The sequence below is a fragment of the Oreochromis niloticus genome, linkage group LG3, assembly GCF_001858045.2.
Source record: "Oreochromis niloticus isolate F11D_XX linkage group LG3, O_niloticus_UMD_NMBU, whole genome shotgun sequence".
Taxonomy (NCBI): Eukaryota; Metazoa; Chordata; class Actinopteri; order Cichliformes; family Cichlidae; genus Oreochromis; species Oreochromis niloticus.
The window spans coordinates 18,842,984-18,861,314 of record NC_031967.2 but is presented as its reverse complement, the minus strand read 5'-3'; the positions used below and the strand labels follow the sequence as shown (position 1 = coordinate 18,861,314).

At 45.3% G+C, this 18,331-nt stretch overlaps 1 protein-coding gene across 4 annotated transcripts in view; it reads left to right on the top strand.

The window, feature by feature from the left end:
- Positions 1-18,331, top strand: part of pcdh7b (protocadherin 7b) — a 118,379-nt gene that overhangs the window by 39,305 nt on the left and 60,743 nt on the right. For 2 of the 4 annotated variants that reach the window (XM_019354329.2, XM_005454405.4), the window contains one exon: positions 15,733-15,951. The exons of the other annotated variants lie outside the window; for them this stretch is intronic. In XM_019354329.2, the coding sequence (XP_019209874.1) occupies positions 15,733-15,951 (219 nt within the window). The remainder of the gene's footprint in view (positions 1-15,732; positions 15,952-18,331) is intronic. 4 annotated transcript variants of the gene reach the window in all.

Sequence of the window (18,331 nt, the reverse complement as noted above, 5' to 3'; positions counted from 1 at the left end):
GCTTCCGCGAGAAGGTGTGCGTCTCTGCTCTCTTATTGGCTCGCGTCGCTGGGGCTTTTGCTGAACACTATAATGCTGAAAAAGTTTTCGGTGGATTTCAGCCATCTCTCTGGGATGGCCTTGGTTGGCTGGCTGCAGCGGGGAGCATTGGTTTTTTTAGTTTGCCAGATTGCTGGGCCTTGCCTCTCTTGTTTGCCTGCTTAAATTAGCCCAGCAGGGACCTGTGGTTGCCAGAGTGATTTTATCTGGTCAAATTTTAACATAAAGTCGGTCCATATCTCCTTTTCGCTCCCTCCACATATTCCCTTCCCTAACATTCCGATCGATACGTATTAGCTCCAAGGAGGCTAGCAGGCATGGAAGGTCACAAGGTCACGTGTGTGTGTAGTGCACTGCACAGAAAGCAGGTTTGGCTCTCTGTGGTCACTGCTAATTATTAGTTGTCCCAAATCAGCAGTAGTCCTGACCCACATCAGTGGTCATCAGAGCCACCGAGCATTGTTTAGTGCTCTAGAAAAGCACACTGAGCTCCTCTCTGTGTTTACGCAAACTCAACTTGGTATCTTAAGCAGATAAAGACCCGGGAATCTTTTTAAATCCTATCCAGAGCCACCGTGCTCGCATCCCAGTGAAAACAACAGCATGTGACTCACATCGCATATTGGTCCCTGCATTCAAATAGCACAGCAGTGCAGAATGGTGAAGATCTCCTGTACGTTAACAGCCCCCTCCTCTTCCTCTCCCCCCTTCCCCGCACTATCTTGTTCTGACATTCTGTTTGTTAAGCCTCCCAGCACTGTGAGGTATGGGCGGGGTTAATCAAAGGTCTTGAATGAATGAGGCATTGTTAATCCAGTTCAGATGTTGTATCTAGGGTAAACCCACGGAACCCAGCATGCACCAAAGACCTACACAGCACACAGTTAATGCTCCTAAACAGATGTCTTTTGGTGAGAGCGCACGCCAACGACACGCACACTAATAGCAAGAGCTTGCAAATTTATTGTCAAAACACACAGCCTCGCACAACTATTGTACAAATATTCAGCTGGACTAAGTGGCGTAATTAACCGTCATTTTACAGTCCACTGCGCCTCCAGCAGCCATGGTGGTATCACATTCTTACTTTCCTAAACGAGGAATTTTGTCCCACACCAAAGAGAATCTATTCTCGAAGCAAATGGCTGCGGTCGCCTCTCATTTAGCTACGCGGCACTTTAAAACCCGAAATCTTTGTTTATTTATGTGGATTCTGGTGGTCTCTTTGCTATATCCGCCTCACTCGCTCCATCCCTGCCTGTCAGCCGCCCACCCACCCGCTCCTCATCCTCTTCCCATCCTTCTTTTAGTCCTCTCCAACTGCAGCGAGGGCTGAAATTAATTTCAACTTGTTAATTCTGTTTGAAAAAAAAAAGGGTGCAGAGAAGGGTGAGGAGAAGAAGAAGACAGAGAATTAAAAAAGCAAGCCAGGTCGCTGTTTGAGTTTCTAATTGCCGGGGCCCCGAACGTGACCTACAGATGTGAGATTCCACCACTTGATGAAATATTAACTAGATTGTAGGACTCGGCGGAGATCAGCTGTGCCGGGAAGCGCTGCATGGAGAGAAAGGTGGGGGGGTGACGGTGAAGAATATCAGGGAGACGGTGGCATCTCAACACGATTGAGGTTGATAGGGTCATGTAAAGGAATGTGGGAATGAAATGGAACTCATTAGTGGAGAGGGAGAAGGATGACAGGGACCTTTATTCATATGTGTGTGTGTGTGTGCTTCCTCGTGAGCGTTGAGACACCCGAAAGTTCCCCCAAGGTCTTTACATGGCAGACAAAGCGTAATGTGAAACATACCGCTCACCTTATCACTGGATTTACAACCCAACAACCCCATTCGTCTTTCTCCACCTTGTTAGTATTACGCATCAGCCCCAAAGTATTGAGATAAGCCGAGCGCGAGACGCGAGAATTAGGGAGTGGAAGTGAGCGTGATGGATGAGATGGCGGGAAATATTCTTGACAGATGGATGAGAAATGAAAAGTTGTTGGTGCTGAAAAAACAAACTCACTAATGGCGATGATCACATCTGGATGGGCTGATACCTTGCAAACGTTGGTTTAAATTTTAGAAAAAAGGCGCTTGACTCCTGCAAAAACACCACGAGCATTGTCTTGTTTTTATGCTGAACACATGTTTCTTTTTCGGCTGCTGTCTTCAGCCGTTACGGGACCATTTCTATACCGTCAAGTACCAAAAGAAAAGGACACTCACCTCAAACCCAACCCTCTTCAAAAGCACTCCCTTGGGAATACATGTCAACATTAAATATATATATATTTATATATACTACAAAGGCAGCATGTGCAATTTTCCAGGACTTGAAATAATATTCAAAGACAGATTTGCCTCATGGTGGTAAAGTTGCATTGCATGCTAACCACTAGCAGGGCCACCACTCACGCGTCTTTGTGGTGTATTATTCTGTAATGTATTGAGTTGTCATTTCTGCCTGACCTGCTTTTCTTTCTGGCCGTAGAGGAAGAAAAAGAAGTAGAAGAAGAGGAAGACCAGAGGCACAGTGATGGGTGGAGGAAGGGTGGTGGGGGGGCAAACTAAGTACATGGGGGATAACAGAGACTGTAGCCTTCTAAATAACTAGCCTTCCAATGCCCCAAATTCATAATAATATAGTCTGCACTGCAGATAAATAAAACACACCCAATTTTCTTGTTAGTGTAGAAATGTGGGCCAGGCAGCTGCCTCTGTGTCTTTTTTTTTTTTTTCGAGATCTTTTACGGGATTTGTGAGAGAGGAAGAGAGAGAGATTATTGTTGTGTTCTCTATCCAACTCCCTCCATGACCTCTACCTCTCAATTTACGCAGGGGGGTTAAATTAGCCAGCCTGATGAGGGCCGTCATTAGTGCGGCAGGGTGCTGGGCTTTGCTGTGCTACAGCGGTTGGCTCTTGCTTTTGCTTTTGTGAGGCGCTGAATGGGGAGAAAACCTGTTCTGCAAAAACTAGGTGCAGCAGAGTGGATGGGGTTTGGAAACAGCCCAGTCTGAGGAAAACCCTGGGCATTGTTCTTAGATCAAAGAAAGAGAAAATGGCAATGTAATACAAGCTCAAATTACATGGATGTTTTGTCTTTTTATGTGACAGCCTCGATTCGGGGGCCTTGAGTCTTGATGTTGGGTTGTGGCTTCATTTTTTTTCTTTTTCCCAAGCAGCCCTGTTGTGACAAGATGACAGAGGGAGGAAGATATTGAAATAGAGGTGGGCAGGATGGAGGAGGAGGGACACCGAGAATCCACAAGGACGCTGGAAGGCCTATTTATGGCAATCACAAACACATATGGGTATTGATCTGGCATCACAGACCCATGATGTTGCCGCTGCACGTGACGCGTGGCGCTCGTCACTGATAGCCGTCACGCTGGTCTCACTTTAAATCGATACCCAGACTGCCGCACAGGATCACTGCCACCTACATCAGCTATAGTGTAAATACAGGGGCTGCATTGCATCAGTCCAATGCCAATACCAGCGTTGGTATCGATGCTATCGATATTTGGATTGCTCCGGCCACCTCTAACACCAGCTCCTTTGTGGAGCTAGCGAGCAAAACCAGGTGCCGTCACTCCATATTGCGTGTATGCGTGTGCGAGCGCAGTCTCATATATCACCCCTCCTCACCATTAGTCCAGGTTACCTCAATGGCAGTCATTGTTTTTCTGCTCTCCCTCGAAACCCCTGGCCTTCTAATTTCTTTCCATGTCTTGATTAAAAAATTGTTGGGGGTGGAGGTGGGGGGCTCATGCTTCTGCATTCCAGTTAGGTGCTTTCACCTGCACCATTATGAGAGGAGGGCTTTCACTTCAACACAGGATCCCTTCCATCTGCACCGCTGACGCTCTCCCACCCACAATATTCCTTCATCCTCCGCCGCTGCTGGCTATCTCGCTGAAGACTCTTTTATTCCTAGGATACCAGCTGCCCGTAAGGTGATAGGTGAAACAGGTGAAACACACATGTAGACATGCACACAAGTGGGCGGGGACCGAAAGCACAAGGGGGCAATGGTACGCTGGCACCGAGCTCCCGAGGGAGCAGATGCAGGTGTCGAGTAATAATGGCTGCTTGACTTCTCGGTACCCTTCGGGTTGGCTATATATCTATATACATATATATATATATCGGTTCAAATATTTTCTGCATTCTGCCTGATGCCTTAACAAAGAGCTTCATTGTTGGTGGTGTCCTATGTAACCTGACCACTTCTTATTCAGTCAATGGGAACAGCTTGCAGGCTACAGAGGGCAAAAACAGGGCCAAAGTCAGTCAGTTCTGAATGAATGTCTTTTGTACTCCTCCTCCAGTGTTTTCATTTTTTTTCTTTCCTGCGTTACTTTTGACTTATTTAAGGAGAAATACTAGAGGGAACAAACAAGCCGGACTGTTAATTGTGTTTTTCGACACTCCTGTGTTCCCTTAACAAAGTGCCACAAGCAGAGTGCTGGAAAGCTGTGACAGTGGGGACCAAAACAACCTGACGCCATTATCAAATTTCCCATTAGCTTCCCCACTCCCACTCAAAAAAAAAACAAAAAAGTCTGCCCAGTCAACAACTGAGTAATGAGATCTAATAGGGCTGGACGAAAATGAGACCTTAAGAGCATGTTGTGGATCTCCCTGGTTTTATCTTCTTCTTCTTCTTCTTTTTCTTCCTTTCACTGGGAATAGTGTCAGAGAGAAGGCAAGATTGAGGAAAGGAGAGCAGAGAGGGGCTGCTTGCTAAGTGCACTCCAAGAAGAGCCTTGGAGGAAAAGGACTATTTTACATGCGGATTAGTGTGCATATCGCCGTCATCAGACAGCGATACGGGGCCTTGATAGACTGTCTGTCTTTGATGCCTTCTGAGGCACGGGAGCCTTATCCCTTTTTGCCTGTTTTCCTCAACCACACATAGACTGATTCAGCTCTTTACAGCGGCTGAGATTCTGCAGATTGGATTGTGAGATGCGTTTGCCACTTTTTGTAAAAGAGATCATGTGCCTTTCGAAGTGCAGGCAAATATCTGAACTGGCCCGTGTTAGTATGCAAACGTGCTTTAAATGGCACACACACAGGCACACCTGAGCCTTTGTCTTACCTTTAAACACCACACCTAAGTTTGGGATACTTACTTTTGAGATTGGCTCACACAGAGACCCACAAAATGTGAGCGTTTACCGTTTCCATACAGTCCATCGTTCGCTGCTGAACAGCTGTGTAGTGCACTGCTACGGCTACTTCATTTTGCATTCCTACGTCAGACAAAATGAACTCTGTCGGCTGGAAAAGTGGTGCCGCCTTTCTTCTTCACCCCCACCCCAAATGCTATTAAAATTTTTGTTATGTTTTCCACTCCCCCCCCCCCATTGGAAATAACACTTGGGGATTGCCTGGGCAGGAGCCAAACACACATAAATTTCAATATTAATTTGGTCGGCACCTCGGCAGCCTCCCCAGCCTCCTAATCTCCTACTGCATATCTTCATTATCTGAAACTGTGCTTTCATCTTAATTCCATTTTCATCCATCAAACGTCGGGGAGGTTTGACCTTGCGTGATCTCGACCAAGATAGCGAGTCAGGAAGGGAGCCGCCGAGAGTGACAGAGACGGAGATAGCGGAGCGAGGGAAGGGGGAAGTTGGGAGATAAAGGGGTCCGAGTGGAGATGATGAGCAGGGATGGAAGGATTGTTGTTGAAGCCGTGTTAAAAACGTCTTTTGAATGCTTTCGGTAATAATCCTTACGTAACGCCGGCTGGAGTGCAACACCGTGACTCCTCGCTCCTCTGTCGACTCCTCTCCTACCCCGCTTCTCTTTATTCATTCCTTCCCTCACTCGCCCTGGGCTCTTCCCATCCTCCTTCATTCCTCTCCCTTCTCACCGTCAGTTTATTTATCCTGACATTAGGGTTTAATTACTCATTTGTAGTAATTGTTTTCATAATTGTTTGGATCGTAATCGTCCCATGCTTCTGTTGTCAGGAACAGGTGGTGGATGGGACCTGTAAGGGAAGCCTCTGTGTGTCTGTGTGTGTCTGTGTGTGTGTGTGCACTGTGATCAGGACATACAGTTGGAATTCATTTGATTGAGGCAAAGACACGCCACCTGGTGGTACTGTTTCATTGAAGTGTGGGACGTGTGGGTGTTTCTAAAAGATGACAAGAGGGCGCAGACAACAGACGAGAGCTGCAGACACGCAAGGAGACGCACGCTACTTATCCCACATGAATGATACATGCCCCCATGATCATACTCAAATAGAACGCCTCATTAGTGGATAAGCTGGATATGCTCTCTAACCTCCCTCAATCTATCTCTCTTCTCTCTCTTTTTGCCTGTTTGGATGGCAGCCCTGATCCCCTAAATGCAGGTTATCTGTCATCAGTGACTCAGGATGGTAAATAAAGAATCATTTATCAGCCTTATTAAAGGCTCTACAGTGTCTCTTTCTCTCCTCCTTATCTCTGTCTTTTTCGTTCTTTGTCCCTCCCTCTCCGAAGTCTGTCTATCCCTTTTGATCATATCGCTCCTTTTTTCTTTTTCCTCCCCTCTCCCTCTCTCTGCGGTGGCGTTCGTTTTCTTTAGATATGGCATTTGAAGGCTTTTTACATCTTCCATCTGTGCATGTGTGGGACAGGTAGCGACGCAAGCGAGCTGCCGCCTCTCATATCCTCAGCGGCGAATGCTCGGCTCCTGGCATTTGGCCGCTTTGCGCCGACTCCGGGCTTTGTTGATGCCATGTCATGCTTTCTGCTGACACCCAGACCTGTGTCACAACGAGCTAATGTTAGCGCCAGCCCCAGGCTTGTCACAAACTGACAGGAGTAGGCCGTTGGTCAGACGCGGCGCTGCCAGTGCCTGTGATGGATCCCCACATGCGACACCTAGATACCCACCCACCCACCCCCCAAATGCCAGAGCTGAGAACCTCAGCTGAGGGGGGTGACATGAGAAATGACATGAAGATGCCAAAGACATGACACATACACATGAATGCTGACACTCAGACAGAGGAGAGGGACACTCGCACACACCTGAATGTGCAGGGAGCGATTTCAACTCGATACGCGCACACGCTCAGTGAATGGCACGCCATTCAGCTGTCATCGCATAAACCGAGCACTGAAGTAGAAAAGGAGGGGGTAAAAAATACAGGAAATGCGATCTCAGGATTTGCAGGCAGACTCTATGTAAGCAACACCAGGGTCAGGGTTTGGTTGACACTCGTTCCCCGTGTCTGCCAGCACTTGTGTCAGCAGCAGCGGCTCTAACACGGCGACACAGGAGAAGGTCCCATCCATTCCTAATGAGAGGATGCAACATAATTCGCAGTTGACGGCAGCGGATGTTGGTGTTGAAACCCGCAAGAAAAGGGGGAAAAAATTACCACCCTATACATGGAAGTACATCGACACTGACAAGCGTCCCTTTTGTGAATTACGAAGCTTTCATTTATGCCTTTGAATGTCCTTTTTTTAGCCTCATGCGGTCTGCTACATGACACTGGGCTCGCCTTCATAGTGTTCTTGGAGTCCAGCATCCAAAAAGCAGCTGAATCCTACAAAGGATGTTATTTGTCAGCCCAAAGCTAATCCACCGCCAGTCAAATCTACCCCAACCCTCCCCCCTTCTCTACTGTCACCACCAACAACAATTCATTTTGCTCCAACACCCCATAAACCAAAAAAAAGGACTTTCTCTTTGGCATTCAGAACAGGTCAGGGGTTGGACTAAGCTTCTGAAGATGTTCAAACCCATCCCCCCAGAATAGTATCTCTGTTACACCAGTGGCCTAATCCGCCACTTGAAGAGCAATTAAAAGTTTAGCCCAGACTTTAAGAAAGTAACCACGTGTGATCTTTTTCCTGTCTTTTTTTTTGCTTCCTCCGGGCCCGTCTCTCTGGCTTTGTGCATGGGGCGCATGCTAATAGCAAAGCGCTAGCAGTGGCACTCTTCCAAAGGCATTCCAACCCCACTGAGGAAAGAAAAGACTAAAGTGGACGAAGAAAGGAAATGGATCTCGGGATGGAAGGATCACCAGTTTTTATATCTTTTTTTTTCATTTCAATTCTTTAACCTTTCTTTATTCCCTACGCTCCTTTTCACACTCTTTCCAACGTTTGCATCTTTTTTTTCCCAACTTCAATGCCCACTTCCTCTTTTTTTTTTCTTTCTTTCTCAATCCAAAGTGGTTCCCAAAGCACAAGCTCTGAGAATTGATCCCCGCAGAGTTTCCTGTGCCTAGCAACAACTTTATATGGCACAACCCCAACCATACAACAGTAAGAGGCATCGGAGAGTTCGTGTTTTGGGTTCCCCGCTGTCTTTTTGAATTTCCTTGAATGGTTTTTTTGTCTTGCTGGACCGCATATGTTTATACAACTCTTCCTTATGCCAAAATTGAGGGCAATAAAGGGTCAGTGAGACCCAAGAGAACGGCGGTAGACGAGCACCGGAGGACAGTCAATTGATCGGCGTTCTGTCAGACCATAAAAGCGACCGCATGGTAAAACGGAAGAGTAAAAACTACCCTCACGATTCCAAAGATCGACGGGAGAGTGCTAATGGCATCATCAACGCTTAACGAGACCGTGCGCCGTGTTGCCCGTAATGTCTGCACCTCATGTAATAAAACTTTTTTTAAAAGGTGTTTAAAAATGTTATTATCAAGCTTTGCGCCCATGCTTATTAAAGGACCCCACAGCTCACTGACGTAGTTATGAATAAGAGATTATGTGCACAGTTAGGGCTAGAAGCTGGAAGCTGGATGCCCTTGTAAGCCTGGCTTTTCAAAAAGAAAGTTAAAACAAAAGAAAAAAACTTTTCCTGAACTCAGCAGAATAGAAAAAGAAGAAGAGGAGGAAAAAAAAACAACACTCTTTGCATCTTTGTTGACTCTGAAGATAACGTTGCAAAAAATAAAACCCTCAACTCGCAGGAGCCTCTTTTATCTCGCCTTTGTTTTTCTTTGGTTTCTCCTGGAGTCTCGGGTGTTCTTTGGAAACGGTACCCCAGTTTGTCTTCTTCCTCCTCCTGTCTCTCTTTTTCTTTCTTTTTTTTATGGGAAAGAGTGACCTGGGAGGAATGTGCACGGAGCAGTGAATTCTGAAGAAGACGAGGAACGGGAAGAGGAGCGCTGGAGCTTGACAGGGCCAAAGCTATCAGTCAGGCTAGAACCTGATACCTTCGACTCTGCGGGCGGTTGCCCTAAAAGAAAAAAAAAGTTGCAGCCAACTGCTCTGTGAAAATTCCCACAACTTACTCAGCCCTAACTGAATCATTTTAAACCTCCGCCTCCCCACCAGCCAATCACAGGGGGGACCTAACGGGCCGGAGAGACCCTCCACTTTCAGCCTAACGCCGCTTGCTTTTAACCGCTGAGGCTGCGACGCATCAGCAAACTGAGCTGCACCCAAATAGAAACTGAACCCCTCTTGATCAGATTCCGATTGATTTCCAGTCAGTTCACCTTGAGGACATTTGTCTCGTTTAACGCTTCAACATCAGTGCATCTCATGATCTCTGGAATTTGCGGTACTCGAATCACACCGCGTGCATTTGATCTTTGCAAAGCGAGCAGGCGCAATTGGGTTAAGCCAATTTTGGATCTCTGTAAGTATGTTGTTTGGTGTACCCTGGCTATTTGGCACTTTCTTTGTGTCTCAGGTGGCGTATCACAGGTCACTGTCTGGTTGCCATTAAATATGAAACATGGGTTCTTAATTACCGATTGGCACTTTTGGCAATCGCGAATGTTCTTGTGTGTCATTCCTTTCTCTTTACTCTATCCTGGCCTCTTTTTCTCCTTTCTTTTTTTAACCAGGGTCTGTATCTTTCCTTCCATCTCCCTTACTCAAACTTCCTCCTCTGGATCCTTTCTCTTGGTTGACTGCAAAAAGACACTGGTCCTGCAGTTTGTGTTTGCTCCCCTCGCCCCACGTCCAACCCAGCCACAATTGCTTCCTGTGGTTCACGGTAGCGGGTCACTGCCATCTGCCAAGGGTATTTACAGCTGAAATTACACACACATACACACACACTGTGCATTTCAGCCAGACTCACTTCCATCGTTCTTCCATCCTTTTCTTCATTCAGGGGCTCCATTATAAAGCCAAGTCTTCCTATATGAAGAATTTAAACACAGAACACACACATTTAGTGTGTGCAGTGTCACATTGGCATTAATGAGTCAGTTTTGCCAAGTTAAACAAAGAAGGTAAGTGGACTTCTAATAATAAAGAGCCCCTTGACCGTACTCGACGTTAAAGTCATTGTATAACCTAGACTGATCTTATCAGCTATTTTCAACCAGGGTTGTTGGTCTGAGGTTTCATGAAAAGGCAGAGCTCTCCACTTTAAGCAGTGGGTTATCATTCAAGGTTTTCTGAGAGCTAAAAGAAGAAGTAAGGCTCACACAAAGTGCTGCTGACAGCGGCTCAGCATTTTGTTTTGGGGGGGAAGAGGAAATGAAAATCAAATCCAAGAGGTCACACATTATTGACACTAGTGGCACGGGTCTGTTTTTATTGGCTCCAGGTTCGTTTGAGTGCAGGCTGCCCATCTGTTTTCCCTTTAGCATCCAGGAAATAGGCCGGACCGAGCTTCAGCCAGAGGTCTCAGTAAACCCGTGGCTTGTTTGCATTGTTCATTTTTTTTGAGGGATGACGGATTTGCTCAATCATCCGTTGCTGTCACAGCTGGATTTAGATTGCAGGCACACCCCGTAAAGGCCCTCTGCTGTCAGGACCCTATAAGACTTCCTGGCATCTGGCAAAAATAAAGCAAAGGAGTGTTAACTTGTAATGAAACCCATATATTAAAAGGTTGGCTACTCTCTGACAGGTCACAGCATGGGGTTTTTACAGCGTACTTTCTCACATATAAAACTATGGCTTTTTGTACAATCTCCCTCCCCTCATCCCCAGCGGGTCACAGCAGATGGCTGCCCCTATCTGAGCTGGAAGTTTCTTCCTGTTAAAAGGGATTTTTTCCTTCCCACTGTCGCCAAGTTTTTGCTCACAGGGGAGTCGTTTAATTGTTGGGGTTTTCTCTTTATTATTGTAGAGCCTTTACCCTTGAATATGAAGCGCCTTGAGGCAACCGTTGTTATGATATGGTGCTAAATAAAAAAACTGAATTGAATCGTCTTCAAATATTTTTGTGGACAAAAAATATCCATCATATATTGGACAGTCAATAAAGTGAGGTGGCTTAAGTTTTTTTTTTTTAAATCCTATGGCTGTCCTTTAAAATGCAATTTTCATTAAGTGTGTGTGTGTGTGTGTGTGTGTGTACATGTGTGGCAGTGTCTCTGGCTCAGTCACTGCTGAAATGACTGGCAGCTGATTGGAGCAGAAGGGCAGGAGGTCAGGGTAGGAGGTACGGGGACCAGCATCAAAGGGCATGTAGTAAGTCAGGCTTAACAAACACTCCAGGTCTGAAAATGGCCAATATCTAGTGAGAGGAGGTCAACTCTGTGCCATATGACAGCATGGATAGACAGTGAGGAGGGCAGCTTCACTCACTTTTTATTTCTCCGTGTGAAATCTCACTTGCCCGTGCTCATGCATTACATTATCTTTGAGCAAAATCCCATTTGTCAACCCAAGTCCTGGGTGTATGCATGCATGTGTGTGTGTATGTGTGTGTGTGTGCGTGTGTGTGCGTATGCAAAGCAGATAATTGTTAAATTTTCCCTGCGGTTTGGACATGTGTCGAGTCCCAAAATGGTCTTCCCTGTGAATGAGAGAGAGAGAAAAATTGGTCGTGACAACCAGAAAGCCATATGTTATTTCACACAGCATGCTGGACAATTATTTATTTATTTATTTTCCTGTGCTGGCAACTAGTGAAGCACGCACCTAGATGTAGGCGCACAAAAAGAAGTCGAGAAAAAAAATAAGAGAACCACAGAGAAAGAATCACTTTAAGAAAGAAAAATTCATTTATTTAAAAGACACACAATGAAGGGAGCGAAGGTTGCTGTGCAGACGGCGGCGGTTGCTGCAGATTCTAATCCAAAGCCTCCGGCGATCTCTGCATGAACTCCATTTCTGGTCTGCAAACAAATTAGGTTTTTTTTTTCTTTTCTATCTTGCTTTCCCTCCAGTGAAAATAAGGGGGGAAATTCAGGTGAATAAAATGCATTTGTTCATTTTCCTTTCTTTCTTTTTTCCCCCTTCTTTTCTCCCTTCCAGTCAGCTTCTTTCCCCCCCACCCCATAAACTCAATTTTTCCTCGGTGTGCACCGGCTCGAGTGTTTCTTTTCTTTGCCGCGATCTCGCCTGCTATTCATTAGGCAGCAGTCATTTAATTTGTATCATTAGAAAACCGTGTTTCCCAAGGACTATGGCACTGCTCTAAATCTGATCCAGACAAAGTGTTTTTGTTTTTTTTAGCTCAAATGGACTTGTTAACACACACCTCTCACTAAACAAGTGTTTTGAAGAAATAGAATAAAACCAAACAAACAAACCACAAAAAAAACAAAAAAAAAACAGGGTTTAATATCTTAACATCTCTTCAAGTGTTATTACACTTATAGAGAGCAGTTCTCCTTCTGGGCTCCGGTTTTAATTATGCAACAAATGTTTGACTATCCAAGTGAAATTTGCATGAATATTTATACCAATTCATTTGTTGAGTGTTGATTGTAATTACATGGAAACATGATTTATTGCCAAGATTGCTGTGTTAGCCAGCCAGCCATAGAAAGACAACCAGGCAGAAATATATAAATATATGTAAATTTGCCCACATACACACACCCGTTCAGCAAAAAAAAAGCTCTCTTTTTTCCCAGTGGCTTGTGGGAAATTTTCATTATCAGAAAACGAATACGCCACACTGTGTGCCTGGCAGAAGTTTCTTAAACTAAGTTTAAGTGTGTAAATGATGGAGAGGTCCACTTTAAAAAAAAAAAAAGACTGTTCACCTCAAAATCATGTTTACAGCTTTTGACCGTGACCTGTAGTGCTGCGCTGTTTCGGTGTGTCAGTTTGCAAGAAATCGTCTGTAGACATGCTGGACGTCTCTTGAATATAATGGAAGTGAATTGCACTCACTGTGTTGGAGCCCAAAGCACCAGAACAGTAGATTTTACAAAAACTCAGCATCAGTGTTTCTTGTCATAGAATCATGGCCTGGTTACGTAAGAAAAACAAAGGAAAGAAAATCTGATTAATGAACTGTAAGTAATTATATTTGATCTTAAGTGATGAGGTGACCAGAGACTTTTGGCGACTTAACTGACTTTGGCGACTGTTGGTGGATGGGACCCGAGATAGACTTTTCTCAACTTATATGCACGAGACTGAAGCGACTACCATGAGAAGATAGGATACCACTGACTGAGACATGAACTGGTAGTACATCCAATAGTACGGTACCTAGGCAACGGGAGGCTGGAATGTCCGAAATGGACTACGAGTCTGTTTCAAAGCAAATTGTTTCCAGGTGAAAGACAGTATAAAAAATGGACGTAGTTACCGTGACATTGCTCATTGTTCTTTTGAAGTCTCGTTCAGATTCCTCAAGATGAGCGTTGTCAAAAAATAGATGTGTCGAGAGGTGGTGGGTCTGACTGTAAAACCACAGGCTGAGTCGCTAACGAATTCTATTGAATAACTTACAAAATATACTTAATTTTTATTCTAATATCACCTAAAAATGAGTGACTGAGCCCATGAGCAGGAAAGAGTGTACAAAGGTCATTTTAGAAAGCCATTTTCCAATAGACCAGTAATCTTATCCCATGTGTGAGACTAATAAAGGTTTATCTTATCTTATCGTTTATGTAACCACTGCTATCGTCCTCTGATGGCCTTTGCTATGTCCATGTTTCATGCCACGTTCCAGATACATCCAAATTCGGATGTCCGAACTCAGGAGCAATGTCACTTAACGTCTAGCTGCGCCAATCAAAAGAACCAAGCAGCTGGCCAACATCACAGCCAAGCTCGTCCTCATATCACCGAGCTAGATCCTTTTTTGGGTGGTGGGATACGGTTGGTATTTTCGGCAAAATCAAATGTGTTTTCTTTTCTTTTTTGAGTAATTTGGTCCTGACAATCGACATTTGTGCTGAGTTTTTTTTTTTTTTTTTTTTAAAAGCATTTTTATCTATTTATTTATTTTCGTCTTTTGTGGACCACAAGGCTATTAACGTCTACTCAAGAGAAGGGAGACATTTTTAGAGCTGATTTCTTCAAAACTAGGCAACTGGGATCGAAATGTTTGACTTTACAGTGAGCTGTCCCTTTAAGATGGCCTTTGTTTTTGAGCTAATGGATCTCTGCCACGTGTAAATATCTGTTGACAGAAGAAGTTTGACACGATGCTGTCACATCTGCATCTGAGATTGAGCGACAGTGTTAGATGAGTTACGCATGATGTGCACATTTCAAAGTGCAGGCAACCGTGGCTGATAATAGATTGTATTTCATCAGGTGTCGCGAATGGGGAACGAATGGAGGGAGAATGCTTTAAGAAAAGAACATTTTTGAGTAATGGGCCTCTGTCCCTGTGTAATATTCTTATGATGAAACGAGGAAACAAGGAGAGCAGAAGGAGGAGTGTGTGTCTGTGTGTGTGGAGGTGTGTGCGTGGGGCGGGGGGGGGGTAAAATCAGAAGAGATGGAGAACACGAGAAAGTGATGAGGTCCAGTGAGGTGCAAGAGAGAAGATGTGCTGCACCAGAGGCGAGCTCCGACAGTGTTTGCATGTAATTAATTAACGGCATTAGCCATTTGTTATGCCATTTATTCTGGTAATGACCAAGCCTGGTGTTTGGTTCTTCGCCCTGCGCTCATTCTGTCTTTCATTTCTCCTCTCTGCCATTTACCTTTGTACAACGCTAAGACGGGGGATTAGGAGACACGGAGAGTGGAAAAAGAAAATCAGGCTGATACAGTGAGAAAGAGGCCTCGGCTTTAATGACATGCTCTGTTACTGCTTAACACAAGACACTGTTCAATAATGTGTTAGAGCGGGCTACACATATTGACAGCGTGAACCCACAGCTCATCAAGAAAAGCCTTTTGTGCGTGTGCACTTAGTCCCATGCTGTCAAGTGGGTGTGCCTATTTGTGTGCGCCCGTCTTTTGCCTTTTGCGCCTTCGCTCTCTGGCGGCGAATCAGACCTCCCGGAGAGCTGAAAGCTTGTTCACCTTGTCCTCGTTTTAGTGGGAAAGTAAACAAGTGAATGAGGCTGATGCACCACCATTCCCCCACTCCCACTCCCTCTTTCCTTTTTAGCTGTATTTAACACACAAATCTAGCTAGCTACCATGTCTCCTTGGTCCCTTGAGTTCTAAGCGTGCTTGTGAAAGACTCCTTTGTGCAGCTTCTTCTGTGTCCTTTTGAAAGTTTTCAGGGTTAGAGAAAGGCAAAGTAGTTCTTTCTTGGCTACTCTGATAGAAGAGATCATAGTTTTATTTTGGAGGGGGGCATTAGAGCTAGTTTGGTTGCTAACGTAGCTGTTAATACCGTTAGCCATGCCCTTCACTGCAGTCTACGTATCCTAGCCTCCCTTGTTTTCCTAACCTATGTCCCTGCCATCCTGACTTGAATCCCTTCTATTTCCAAAGGACCCCGCTCCCAAGCTGACATCCAATAATAAAAGTTGAAAAAAAAAAAGTAAAGAAGTCCCTTTAATAGTGACCCCCGGCCGTTTGGTTTCTCTTGTAGCCGTTTCGCCGAGTGACCTTCTCGGTGGTGAGCCAGCCCCAGGATCCTCACCAGCAGGGATCGCTGCAGAGCTGCTACGACAGCGGCCTGGATGAGTCGGAGACACCGAGCAGCAAGAGTTCGTCGGGCCCCGGCTGGGCGCCCTTCCCCTTCCCGAGGACAGCTACGAGAGGACAACGCCGGATGGCAGTGTCGGTGAGGCAGAGCACATGGAAAATGGTAGGGGCAAACACTGAAAGGAGATTTAGAAACCGTTAAGACACAGGAACAACACATGCACATAACTGGCTAGAGAAATCCAAGCGGGACGCTGTAGAAAGCATCACAAGCAAAGTGCAGAAACACACGAGCGTCCCTTTTTCTTTCTTTCGTTCTTTTTTTTGTGCTAAAATGCTTCTGTTGTCAGTTCGACATTTCTCTGTGCCAAGGGTATGGATGTGGTGTGGCGCTTGTGATGCAACTATTTTTTACTGAAGCCTAAAGCTCATTCAGTGTACATTGTATGAACAACGAGGTCCGGGATTTATTGTAAAACCGAGGTCTGTTTCAGAAACAGAAGGCTTATTCGATCAAAGGGGCTACAAGAGGGAATATGTAACAGACGAATTCTTTTAGATCAACCACCTTTCAGGGCCGTCTTTATCCTACTAGTTTGTTGCTGCGTTGCACCGTTTTACAAATCCCGCTGAATTCCGTTTGCAGTCTAGATCTCAGCTGCAGGGGAGGATAGGTGTTCAGGAGGATCTCGCTTTCTAGCTCGCCTTGCATTCTTTGAGATAAAGTGAAAGAGGTGTAACGGGGAGGGGGCTAATACTCAACCTGAATTGTTTAGAAGCTGTACAGGCAGCTGCTGCACTGATTTGTGATTTGCGTTTGGCCTCGAGGCCCTCACGAAGGAGTTCATTTTGCTTCAATTAAGGGATCGAACCGATGATCCGTGTGTTGTAGTGCATAAAGACTCCAGCCTAGAGAGAGTGGACGGGAGCGGTGGCAAAGTGAAAAAAAAAAAAAAATCCTTTTGTAAAAGCAGTCTCCTGATAAAGTGCAGCTTCTTCTCTTGCAGAACCTAGCCTGAACTAGTTTCCTACCAAAGCCAAAATATGTATGTATGTGTGTGTCTCTATGTGTGTGTGTGTGTGTGTGTGTATCTGGGTGTGCAGTGAGAGATGAGGGTAATGGTCCCATTCATAGTCTAGGAGTCTGAGGCGATGCTTAACAAGGAGTAGCTGTCTTGAGAGTGCTAAGCCTAAGTGCAGAGGCTTCCCCGCTGCAGCTTAGGATAAGGATATTCAAATGGCTTAAAGATTCACATCCTCTCTTTTTTTACAATGGAGCTGTTAGGCGGATGATGCCCTTACCTTATTTTAAATCAGTGCGGTCAACACAAAGCGTCATTGCGTCCACAAGGTGGAGCCTGGACAAACGCCTGGTTCTACCTCGAGGGCCGATGTCTAGTTATGGTGTTTGCACTGACTCGAGACAAGCAAACAGAAAGTTAGTCAAATCAGACAGATGGGCACATCAAACAGGCCGTTACACCGGAGTGTCCACAGTGAGCTTTTTCAAATTTCGGCCCCGACGCAGATTAAAGGGGATTTGAAACACTTTGATGTGAGCATGTGAGCTGATAAGGCTACCTCGTGGATATTAAAAATCTCAATTTTCCGACAACGGGCGCCCATTAAGTTACCAAATTAGACTTTAAATTAAAAGGATCGTTTCATTTTGGTTTCTGTTACAGGAAGGGGGGTGAGTCGATAGCGATCCAGTTAAGGAGCCTGTCGAGTAAAACCACTTTTACAATAAATACGGCATAAATAGTGAAATGCATTAAACCAAAGATGGAGCGTTTGATACCCAAGGAGCTCTTGTACTGGTCCAAATATGCCCACCAGTTTCACTTCTTAGCTCAATGTGCATGTTTTGCTAATTCCTCAGTTTGGTGAAAAGCATACTGACGCTTCAGAGGAGATTTGCTGGAGAAGAGAGTCAAGGTCAATTCATGAATCAGTCTCCATCTAAGAGAAACAACACGCTCCGCTGTTGCTGCTCGCTATCTTTAGTGATCGGCTGAACTGGTGTGTATGCGTGTGTCTGTGCGTGTGCGAGAAAGGCAAGGCAACAGCACATGTGTGATTGGAAGAAAAGGGAGCGCTTGTGAACGTTGGCTTGATATTGTTTCCAAATCAGCCTCTACATCTCACATTTCTTTTGCAGCACAGTTATACAAATTGGAGTTCTTACACAGTTTGTACTTCGAGGCTATGAGCTGATATAATCTGGTAGGCAGCGGGGTGGCCTTGTGGTCTGAGAGACTGTAATTGGTCTAGGTCCTGTGATTCAGTCCCAGAGAGAGAGAGAGCGAGAGAGAGGGAGGGAAAAAAAAAAGCATCTCTGTGCTTCCAGTTAAAGCGTCCTTGAGGACGCCGCCGAGTCCCGGCTTGCTCACTTATGGCAGGTCGCTCTGAATGAGGGCATCAGCTAAATACCTAAGTGTAAAGTAAATGCAATCATCTAAGGTTAGGCCAAATATTGGCAAACTGCTTCAGCCTCTGCGGTCATTAGCATCCTTTCTCGTGTTGTGGCAGGAGCTCGCACA